This window comes from Populus nigra, chromosome 1, assembly GCF_951802175.1.
Source record: "Populus nigra chromosome 1, ddPopNigr1.1, whole genome shotgun sequence".
NCBI classification, from domain to species: Eukaryota; Viridiplantae; Streptophyta; class Magnoliopsida; order Malpighiales; family Salicaceae; genus Populus; species Populus nigra.
Window position 1 is genome coordinate 28,045,614 of NC_084852.1, and position 12,146 is coordinate 28,057,759.

The following is a 12,146-nucleotide window of genomic DNA, read 5'->3' on the forward strand; positions in this document are numbered from 1 at the left end:
TGATGCGTTTTGGCGCCAGTTTCTGTTTAAATAAAACGGCATGTTTTGGTCAAAACGACACCATTTTATGCATTTCACTGAAAAAAAAGAGAGAGAGAGAAGCAAACGGTGTCGTTTTGAACGGCATCATAAGCCTTCTTCCTCCCTGGATGCGCAGAGAACAGGGGAAAAAGAAGATTAATCCCCTGCATTTTCCACTAGCCACTATCTCCCTCCCCACTTGCACAAATCCTGACACAGCCCACGCCCCTCACCTGCAACCATAATGAAGATTGGACAGGGAAGCCATACCCTGCGGGTGGTTGAGCGGCCTTAGCCACCCTACCTTGTCTCTAGGATTGGGCTAAGACAGGGTAGCTGCTATCTCCTCCTGTCTATAAATATGGGGGACGAGAGCAGCACGAGGGGGGAAATTTTGGAGAGAAAGGGGTGGAGAAAAAAAGGAACGAAAACATAGAGAAGGAGGACAAAAGAAAAAAAAACAGGGAAAAGAATAGAGAAGAGAAAATAGTGAATGACCGAAGAGAAATATTACAGAGAAGGAGGAGATATTGACAGGGAAGAGAGGTTTCGAGAGAGACAAACAATACCATTGAGAAGATGAAAATAGCAGAAAAACAAAAGGGAAGGAAAAAAACAGGGGAGAACAGAGGGAGAAAAGGGAAGGAGAAAGAAAGAAAAAGAAATAAAGAGAAAGTAGAAAGCAGACAAAAAAAAATAGAGACCAAAAGGAGAGACAGACGCGGGGAAGGAAGAAAAAGACAAGAAGAGCAAACCGGTGAGGAGGAGAGAAGACACCGAGATTGGTGTCTCTGCACCGAGAAGAAGAAGCATACAGCAGCTCCATCGGGCTTCCCAACCGCCGCCACCGTCAGCCCAGCAACCACGCTCCCTCATTCTAGGTAATCTTCTCCCTTTCTCTGCCCCCCTCTTCTCTGTTATCTTCATTTGCATGCAAAACGTGAGCAATTCACATTCTGCAACAAATGAAAATAATTAGCTGGTTACTTTGCTCAGCACAGTAACCAGCCTTTTGTTCTCGTGGACTGGACAGTCCAGCCCACATGGCTAGGTAGAGCCCAGACTTGTGGAAAGTAGGTTTTTGGGCCGGTCCTAGCCCGATTTCATTTTTAGGTCGATCTCGGCTCGGTTTCCAATAGGGTCCAACCCGGCCCATCCCAAAAAAAATGTTTTTCACATTGTTTCATTGCACATGGCCAAGTCTCTCAAAACTAAAAAAATCATATTGTATTTTCATACAACAAAGAAAACTTCAAAAAATATGTTTTAGCATGCATTTTGGCTTTAATAGCTAGTTTATTAAAGTCACGAGAACTTGGCCAATATTTCAAAAATCTAAAAAAAAATTGATTTGTTTTAATATCAGGGATTATGAATTTATACGTAAAACATATTTCTGATATTAAAAAGATATTTGTTTGTTGACATAGAATGGTTAGGTTTTTACCCGATAAAGATAAGAACCTCCTTACCGAGGAAGGCTTTTCTTAAACCATAGACAGACCAACAATTAGAAATACGATAAAACCGTAGAATATATCAAACAAAAAAATAATGTAACCTCCCTTAGATAAGGCGTATTTGGGGTGCTAATACCTTCTCTTTACGCAACCAGTCCCCGTACCTGATCTCTGAGACCAGTTAGGGTTCCCAATGACCAAAATAATAAGTGATAACTCCCATTCTATTTTCCACTGATACGAGACAAGAATTCCTTGTCTCCCCATATTTTTTGCTAGACAGATACACAACTAGGATAATATGTAACCTTTCTTTACCATATTATCAATTCAAGATAAACAAAAAAAATAACCATGGTTATAAGTAAATATGGATCACAATTTTATCCTTAAAATTTATTTCTAACTGTTGTATAGGTTTTTTTTAAACTAACCGAATCAACAGGATCAAGTTCGACCAACTCCGACATGATTTAATTTTAAACTTGACTAAGTAAGAAGCTAGATTAAAAGGTTTATTTTCCTTGTCAATCTCATCATTTTTTTTCTTAATTTCATCCTCAGAATTTTTTTTCACAATCATTCAATTTATCTTTGGACATACCAAGTTAAATGGGTAATGTTGGGACAACTCTCAGTTTAATTTTAAACTTGAGCTAGATAAGAAGTTAGGTCAAGAATTTTTTTTAATCAATTTCATCGTCTTTTTTCACTCAATTTCATCCTTAATTTTTTTCTTACACGTAAGTTAGGATGCTTTGGACTAGCCAAGTTGACTAGGTCATATTAAAACAATTCCCACACGTTTTAATTTTAAATCCAAGCTAGACAATGAGTCATACCAGGAGGTTTCAAAACTGATCATCTAAACCATGTTTAATAAAAACATCAAATAGTTCTTTACAATCTAAATATTTTTTTTTATCTTCAAAAAAAGTTTTGATCCAACCTACAACATAGCGTAGATCTATAAACTATTATAATTCTATTTAACCACAACATCAACATTAAAACAAACAAACAATAACCATAGTTGTAAAATAAATAAAAAACAAAACAAAACAAGAATTATGTTTTCTAGTATGGGTAAATAGGATGATAATAGATTTGTGGCTGCAGGCTAGACAATATTTTTTTTCGACGTAAAATATCTAACCTAGTCTTTATACCAAGGTGATTGTGTTAAAAAAATTTGAATAAAATCATGAAGCTCAATTATCGAACAACTCATTGTTGAAGGATAAAAAAAATTTAATTTTAAAAAGTAATAAAAAAATACGAGTCAACTCATGTTAATTTGTAAACCTCGCGACTATGAACACATGATCAAGATAACCCAATAGAATGAAAGTGAAAAAAAAGTATGAAGATCAATTTTCAATAAATCAAATATTAAAAAATGAAATTAAAATAAATAATTTAAAACAAAATCAATATGCGTTAACCTTTGAAATCGGTGACATTAGTCATTAATCCAAGACTAATTCTATATAAAAAAAAAATCTGAGTCAATCTAGGTTAACTTTTAAATAATATTTAATATATATTGTCATAACCCAATTTTTTACTCTTCTTATTTTATCTTATTTTATTTTATAAAAAACAACAAAAAAATATGAAATGAGAAAAAATGAAAAAATAGGAATAAATTGAAATGTGGGCCAAGACAACATAAAGTGGAAGTTTGGGGACTTAATTGAACTTGGAATTGTTTAATTGATGAAATCAGGGACCCAATTGTTAAATGTCAGAAGTTCAGGGGCCTAGTTGAAAATAGCCATTTTTCAATAAAACGACGCCGTTTCTAGGAATACTATTCATCATCTTCGCCACTTTGCCTCCAGACCAGAGACCGATTCAACAGGAAATGGACCAAAACTGTTTTGATCACGTCTCCTTCCCACTATCCCCACGTTGTTATTTCTGGGGCCACGAAGTTGATTGCAGGACTGATGCTCCTCTGTTTCTTCTCAAAGAAACAGAGATGAACGTGCCTCATGATCATGAGGCATGAATGCACGAACAGAAGCCATTCTCTGTCTTTATAAAATCCAGAGAAGGCCACGAGAAAAAGGGGGAAGAATGAATAACAAAGAGGGAGAAAAGAAAAAAAAGGATGACAAGAAAGAATACAGAGAAAGGCCACGGAACCAAGAATCACACAAGACAGAGGACAACGCCAAGAACGAGCGAACAAAAAAATGAGAAAACTAGAGAGAACAGAAAAACCCAGTAACACGCAGACAGACAGAGAAGAAAAACAGAAGCGTTGTCAAGAGCACGCCATTACCATCGTCTTCGACTTCGTCTCCCCACATCAGGTAAGTTCTTTCTCATTCCCCGCTTTCCCAACATTATAATTCACTTGTTACTGTAGCTGTGAATTATAATTCACTTTATACGTCATTTGTTCTTGTAGCAGGCGTGCGCTTTCACGCCTGCTACTTGCTCAGGTCACTTTAGTAAGTGACCGGGCCGGGTTGATTGATCTAGCACAACTTATATAAATTGAGTTGAGCACAGTTCTAAAAAATACATAAATAATTAAATAATATGTGTACATATAAAAAAAAATTATTTTATTTATTTATTTATTTATTAACGCTAGAGTTAGAAATATAAATACTGATTTAAATTTATTTTATTTTTATAGCTACGTAATATTTACCAATGCCAGAGTTAGAAGTATCCGTAGTTGAATATTCACTGATGCTAGAGTCAGAAATATTACACGCAAACAATCATAGCAAAAACCAACAAAATGTTAGCAATCTATAATAAAATTAGCAATGCAACCTGCTTCAGGCAGGACACTTAAAGGATGATAATATATTTTCTTTAGCATAACCAGTCTCATACCATAGAATCTCTATTGACCAGTTAGGGTTCCTAGTGATCATAATATTAGGTGGCGACTCTTTAAACAAGATCATTCTCCATAAAAAAAAATAGGATGCTAGAAATATTTTTTTTTCATTAAATTTTTCTTAAGGCCGATGCGATATCGGGTGCGACATATATCAGTTACAAAATGTCCATGATTAACCTTTAAATCTACAATGAAATCAATGTAAAATGATTAAAAAAAAACTCTCATGATAGAGTTATGTTGATTTTATCTTTAAGGTATCAAAGTATTACACTATTTTGAAAAAAAAAAAAAAAAGACCAAAAAAACCCCGAGTAATATGCATTATATTTTTTTATTCTATGGTTAAATTGGTAATTTTAATGTAAAAAAGATAAAATAATCAATCTAACCCCATAAAATTTATAAAAGATAATTGTGTTAATGATAAAAAGATGACATTACTCATAATGCCCACTTCATAGTTTTTTTTTTTGTCATGAAACTATTCCAATGAACATTAAAATGTCTCTTCAGCTACAATAACTTCACCTTCACTTTTTTTTTAATTTAATTTTTTTATGCAATTAATTGATTCATGGCCTTGTTGTGGTTTCTAATTGTCGGTCTGTCTACGGTTTAAGAAAAGTCCTCCTCTATAAGGAGATCCTTTTCTTATCAAGTAAAAACCTAATTGTTCTATGTCGTCAAAAGAAAATACATTTTTAATATCGGAAATATGTTTTACGTATAAATTTGTAATCCCTGATACTAAAACAACACAAAATATTTTTTTTTGTTTTTGATATTTTAGTCAAAGTTTTCTTGACTTCAATAAACAGGTTATTAAAGTAAAAAATGCATGCTAAAACATTGTTTTTTGATGTATAAAAAACACTATGATTTTTTAGCTTTGAGACACTTGATCATATGCACAAAAATATTTTTTCAAAATTTTAATTTTTTTTGTATTTTTTTGAAAGTTTTGATAAAAACCTGGTATTTTAAAACCGGATTCGTATTTTTTGAAATGCCAAAAAACAGACTGAGATTAAACAAAACAAAGTAGAAAAATACACGAAAAAATTATGATTTTTCAAAAGCATTTTTGAGAAAACAAATTTTGAATTAGGCCGAACCCGACCCTATTATTTTTCTTTGGACTAGGCTAGGCCCAAATATTCGGCTGGGCCAATTAACAGTGCTCTCCATTGTTCACAGACTACGTGAACAGTGGAGAGCAAGGAGGTGAGACGAAGCAAAAGAAAAAAAAAAGGAAGAGGGAAGGGCTGACCTGCGGTGGCTGCAACCATTGGTTGTACTGCTGGAGGTGACAAGCGGCGGCGCTGGTGGTTCGCGGTGGTTGCAACCTCTTCTCTCTCTCTTTCTGTTTTTTTTTTCTTTGTTCTTTTAGTCTTCAGACCATTCTCCCTCTTCTTCTTTTCTTTTTTTTTTCTTTTCTTTCGGTCCTCTCGCCTCTCCCTTCTTTGCTCCCTTCGTCTCTTCTCATTGTGCTCTCCCCCTCTGTATTTATAGGTAAAATAGGGGAGAGAGAGGCAGGGGCGGCCACTGTGTTGTCGCCCCAAAAACTACCCGAGGAACACATCTCCTCCCTTTTCTCCAACACATGGAAAGCTTTGGGCAAGGTTGGTCGGCGTCTTTTTGAGAGAGAGATGGCGGTGGAAAGAATTCGGTGAAAACAAGGGAACAAAAGCTCCCTCCCTTGTTTTCTGCGCGTCCAGGGGAAGAAAAAGACGTACCGTGTCGTTCAAAACAACACCGTTTTGGGTCCTTTTTTTTAATGAATAGTGGATAAAACGGCGCCGTTTTTTGGAAAAAACACGCCATTTCATTTAAAGAAAAGGGCGGCAAAAACATGTCAAAGTCCAAATCAGTCTTCAATTTATGATTTGTTCAATCAAGTTTTTAGTTGCAATTTTGATTTTAATTATCAATTCAATTGCATCCCTGTCAAATTTAATCCTCAGCCCTGAAGTTGGACGCCTTTTCCCAATTGATCCTTAGTCTCTGATTTATACAATTTGACCCTCAATTGATCAATAAACTTTTAATTTCTTCAATTTGGCCCCTGATTCCGTTTTAATTACAGCCCCTCTATTTATGCATCTTTTTCAATGTGGTCCTTGGTTTCAAATTTCTTCAATTAAGTCCATAATTGGCCATCAAACTTCAATATTTATGCAATTAAGCCCCTGAGTTGATCAAATTAACTCTCAAAAATTATAAATTGACCCCAGAACTTTAATTTTTGATCATTTTCTATGCGTTCTGCATCCTTTTTTCATTATTATATTTTTTTGATAATATTTTTGATTTTTTTTTATATAATTTTTTTTAAGAGAGAAAAAATATGAATCAAGAAATAACCCAAAAATAGATTATGACACTACTCAACAAATTAATTGGATTCCATGCTCTTCATCTTCAACTTTCACCCGCTATAATTCAAAGCCGAGTCATGTTAGATTTTAGTGTTAGTTCATGCAGAGGCAATACGAAACTTTTCCAAAGGAAATCAAGTAAAACGTTTTTCTAAAAAATAAAATAAAAACTAGAATTGAGGAGGAATTGGCCATCTTATTATTACATGAAACGTAGTGGATTTGTAGAAGGAGTACACATAACCATACATGTCAAGTTCTTTATTTAAAGCTGGCAAAGTGGCCCAGCAATTATATATACTAGCAACAATTTCTTATTCAACTGCAGTTAACCTGAAACAGCAGCCTCTACTTTTTCCTCCCCTCTTATGATTAAAAAGGGGTTTGATCTTTGACCTCAAGAAGATCTGTGTAATATTTGGAAATCCACCCTTCAATTATCTTCACCTCTATTTTGCGTTGCATCACCAGCCAACGGGGATCCCTTGGACTTGCTCGTTGTATGTCCAAGCAATGAGATCCTGTCGATAGGCACATCCAAGAAAATAATTAAGGATATTTTATCAAATCAGATATTCCAACAAAATATAGCTAGTATGAAATTATTAAACTCGATTTGTTCTATGATCCGGTCTAAAATTCAGGTCATGGATTGAATAGATTATATTCAGACCAACCAAAACAATATTATTTTATTATTATTTTTTTAAAAGATGAAAACAATAAGTTAATCTTGCTTAAACTGATCGGCCTAATGTGTTGATCCACAACTTGGTGATTTGATCAAAATTAAATGGTTTTTCTTTGATACTTGACTTTGAATAAATATTACGTCCGTTGAATTCCAATTCATACTAAATCAGGTTTAATAACTTTACCTATTTATGCATGCATGGTATGCAGTTAATTAAATTTATCAAGAATACCGTTCACTGCAGAAACCGCAACAATACTATCTGATATGTTATTCAATACCCTGCGATGAAAGAACGAAGATGATTATAAAATTCGATGAACATCCTCCTGATTACTAAAAGAACAAAACAAAAGATTTTCTCTTTCTTTACCCGCCGCTACTGTAAGGATCTCTCAGCCCATTTGAGAAGATAATGTTGCTAGCAAACCTATGAAGAATCAATTTTATATCCTGCCACAATTCTTAACATCATCAACAGCTTGAAACTAAAATCGGCATAGCTCTTAGCAAAACAGAAAACAAACCAAGAAGACAAAAAACATAATGTCGAACAGCCTAAGTTTAACAGTTATGTATATTGTAGGTTTCTTTAATAAAACAAACCCAAATTCTAATAATTTAAATTTATTTAATAATCATGTAATAAAAGAGCACGGCGCCCCTTTATTATATAGTTCAAGATACACTGAATCCAGTGATAAAAAAAGGGACAAAATATCAAATAGAAACACATACATGTCCTCCATAATAAGTAAATAAATATCAAATCGAGATAAAGATCAACAAAATAAATAAATATACAATGAAAGAAAAAATAAAAAAGGAGGTGAAAAAATGCATTGATACAAGATTAAGGAGTTAAAAGGAGAAATTAAGGAGAACATACATGACCTCCGTAATAGGTAGTGACCCAATGAGGACGAGGTGGGACACCATATACATTCTTGCAACGCTCTATATGGTCTGTCAAATTAAAAGGACGTGGTTGGAACATGGAATTATTCCCAATACCAAGAGGTATCACCATCTCACTGCATCTCTAAACACACAACATTCAATTTTTAAGATTAAACTTGTAAGAGTATATAAATTAAGAGGGTCTCATCGATTCATTTTATATATATATATGTATATTACTTCAACACTAATTATTAATTAATCATGGAATAAAAATAGATATTTAATTATTATCAATAAAATAAAAAGAATAAATTGAAGACACGATGATTAAAAATGATAAATAAAATAACAAAAAAAATATTAATATCCTAACACTAATTGATATTAATTAACAACGAACCATATTAATTAAAATTATTTTTTTACTATCTAGAGCTAGGGGTGAGCAAAAAAACCGAAAAACCGATTAAACCGAGAAAACCGGAAAAAAAAACCGAAAAAACCGAACCGGAAAAAAAAACCAATTAAACCGATTAGAAAAATTAAACAACAAGCCGGTTCGGTTCGGTTTTGGTTTTAAAAGGCTGAAACCGAATAAACCGAACCGAACCGAACCGGTTCAAATAAAAAAATCAATAATACTATAAATACCTACTTTTCAGCTTTCCCTATCTCTTTTCTAAACCCTAGCCGCCACCCATGTTTCACAATCTTCATCTCTCTCAACACAGCCCCCACCCCCATCTTCACTCTCAACCTTTCTCGCCCATATTTCTCAATCTTCATCTCTCAGCATAGCCCCCCCTCCCATCTTCATCCCTCAACCTTTCTCACATCCCCCCATCTTCATCCCTCAACCTTTCTCACAGCCCCGCCCCCCTCAACATCTTCATCTCTCATCTTTCTCAACCTTTCGTTAAGGCTTTAAACACAACCCCCTCCTCCCCCAAAGTAGATCTGGTGAACGAACCATCATTATCTCTCATCTCTCAAATCTTTTTGTCCTTTTCTTTAAGCATAGTCGACTAAGCTCATGGATTAATAATCAAACAGCAGCTCTAGAGGCCCCCTCTCTTCAATCTTTATCTTTTAATTTTTGTTCCTGTTTACTTTTTTTCTGATTTCTATAGATCTATTATGTATTCTTTTTCTATATTTATTTACAAGGTTGTTGATTTGTCATAGTATGCTCATATTGTGATTACTGTAATGGATGTTCTGAGAATTATTATTTTCAAATTTTCATTTAACTCCTGTTCTTTCTAGCTTCTTGATTTTCAATTTCAGAAAACCTGCTTGATATGCTTGGCCAAGATGAAATCGGTTTTGTCCGGTTTTTCCTTTCAATTAACCGAACCGAACCGAACCGAAACTGTTCGGTTTGAACCGGTTTCGGTTCGGTTTCGGTTTTGATTTAAAAATGAATAAATAAATTGGTTTGGCTAGTTTTTTGGGTGAAAACCGGACCAAACCGGAAATGCTCACCCCTATCTAGAGCTGTGTTTGTTTTATAAGAAAATATTTTTTTACTATCTAGAGCTGTGTTTGTTTTATAAGAAAATATTTTTGTAGAAAACTATTTTGTAATACAAATCAAATATTACGTTATCTTAAATTGTATAAAAAACCTCAAGCAATTATGGAGGGAAGAATGGAAATAAAGTGAAGAAATAATTGTCATGCGGATTAATTTACCAAAAGAGTAATTATTTTACCTGCCAACTCCACCCCACAGTTGTTTCAGATTGGATGGCTTGATTGACGTAGCACTTCTGGTTTCCATTATAAGCAACAACACCACGAAATATTCTGCTTAGAATATCATCTCCAGAAGCATCATCATCTATGCCCTTACAGACCTCGTTAACTCGATTTGTTGGTGGCCTGTTGTACTGGGCAGCATAAGCATACAGTATCCTTAAGTAATCCTTGAGCGTACTGGCATAAGTCAAGTTTCTGCAGCAAGGAAAATCACGTAGTACAGTTAATAGATCAAAATATATAACAAGGCTATATATTATCATGTAAGATTATATTGAATATATATTCAGTTGAACAAGCAACGTTATATATATATATATATATATATATATATATATATATATATATATATATATATATATATATATATATATATATATTACTGGCAAGTCTTGAATATGTTGCTGAGCATTAAGAGACCATCGGGTTTCGAAGCAAGTTCATCAATTTCTGACCATGACGTTTTTATAGTCTGGTAGCAAGTCTCACTAGCTTCCTGCACTCGCAAGATTCCCGCGTATAAAACAATGTTATTTATCTTATATACTTTGGATCGATTAAGAAAACTAATTTAAAATGAGAAAATTAAAGGTGAAAACTTAAAATATATTACTCTAAATTCCTTGGTGACTACAGAATAGTATGCATCCTGTGGTGTGATATCATCAAAATAAAGAATTGGTGCTGATGAAGCCAAGGCTCCGAGGGCAACGTGAGGGTACTTGAGCCGAAACCACGAAGCCAGCACTAATTAACAAACATGGAGAGAAAAAGAATTAAGGAATCAAAGTCTTCATCAATAATATTCATTGAGAACGTTATAGTACGTATCCACCTACTTCCACCATATGATCCTCCAATGACGATAACTGGAGAATATTGAGCACTTCGATTCTCCTTTATGTGAATGATAATGGCTGCATAGTCTGCTAAAGCCTGGGCTGAGTTGAAATACCCTAGTTTCCCCCTTGATCCAGGTGGGATTGATTGTCCATAATATCTGTGCTGATCGATGTCATATATATATAAAATTATTTTCACCAATCATTAGGTTCTTTTTCAACGTACCAAAAACAACATATATACAAATACAAGTATAGGCAAGCCTAATAATTAAATTAAGTGAATTAATTGTATCCGTACCTCAATAACCACCAAGAGAGACTTAAACTGAACAGCGTTATCAACTAGAAATCCAAAAGCGGCAGAATCTTCATCAATCGATACTTCTGCACCAAGATATACTAAGATTGATGCATTCGCACCACCCCAATACTTAGAATTGGTCAAATATCGTTGCGGAAATGCGTCATAGCTTTCAGGCCTATAGTTGAAGTGATCAAGTGTTTGGTTGTAAAAAAAGGTTTCAAAATCTTCTACATCAAATTCACCCGAAGTAGTTTTATCAGGCTGGTCTCGCCAAACTCTTGGCCCTATTGGACTAAGCCTTGGAATAGTATTAAGACGTTTTGCAGTTGCAGTTGCAGTGGTTAAGGAAAACAGTAAGAAAGACTGGAGAAGAAATAGCCTTTGAAACATCATGGCAAGATGTGTCCAGCGGCTAGCTAGGTTTGTTGTTTTGAGGTTTCTCTGGTGATCCAAAGCCTGTATCAGAGCCATCCTTAAATAATAAGATCCCCCTTTACTTTGGGAGGACTTTGACTTTTACACCCCCACACTTTATTGCACTAGAGGATCACAATAATTGCAAGAGTCTGGCTTCAGGGGTGTGGCGCCATATCTTTATGAAAATCCAGGTTTGCTTTCGAGTTTTACTAATTAATTCCCAAGTCATTCTTGTATATTGTTGGATTAGTGTGGATCTACAAATCGGTCCCATTGATCCAATGTTATATATCTATTTTTAAAGTTTATTTTATCATATTTTGTTAATATTTAATGTTACCAACTAATCGGATATCTAGATTTTGGACATCATTAATGTTGTATTGATGTCTGTCGACATCATTAAATTTATTTTGACACATTTAACACGCTAGTCCGAATGCCATTGTCTACATCATACAAGTTTTTTTTACAAACTTACCCTGGACGAA

The 12,146-nt window shown here is 34.2% G+C and overlaps 1 protein-coding gene across 1 annotated transcript; it reads right to left on the reverse strand.

Annotated features, from left to right (window-relative positions):
• Nucleotides 1-6,907: 6,907 nt before the first annotated feature.
• On the reverse strand, nucleotides 6,908-11,737 carry LOC133697064 (uncharacterized). The gene is made up of 9 exons (XM_062119407.1): nucleotides 11,233-11,737; nucleotides 10,929-11,094; nucleotides 10,703-10,836; nucleotides 10,473-10,585; nucleotides 10,044-10,284; nucleotides 8,315-8,467; nucleotides 7,799-7,878; nucleotides 7,658-7,707; nucleotides 6,908-7,252 (listed from the first exon to the last, which is right to left on the reverse strand). The coding sequence occupies exons 1-9, from the start codon at nucleotides 11,707-11,709 to the stop codon at nucleotides 7,104-7,106; spliced, it is 1,563 nt and encodes a 520-aa protein (XP_061975391.1). The 5' UTR covers nucleotides 11,710-11,737; the 3' UTR covers nucleotides 6,908-7,103.
• Between the last annotated feature and the right edge of the window lie 409 nt (nucleotides 11,738-12,146).

What these genes read in the sequence shown, in the direction of transcription:
- LOC133697064 (XM_062119407.1), bottom strand. Translation starts at nt 11,709, where the DNA reads ATGGCTCTGATACAGGCTTTGGATCACCAGAGAAACCTCAAAACAACA. An exon ending in AACATATTCAAGACTTGCCA is followed by an intron (nt 10,285 to 10,472) that starts GTAATATATATA and finishes TCCTTGCTGCAG; the next exon opens with AAACTTGACTTATGCCAGTA. An exon ending in GATCCTTACAGTAGCGGCGG is followed by an intron (nt 7,708 to 7,798) that starts GTAAAGAAAGAG and finishes CTTTCATCGCAG; the next exon opens with GGTATTGAATAACATATCAG.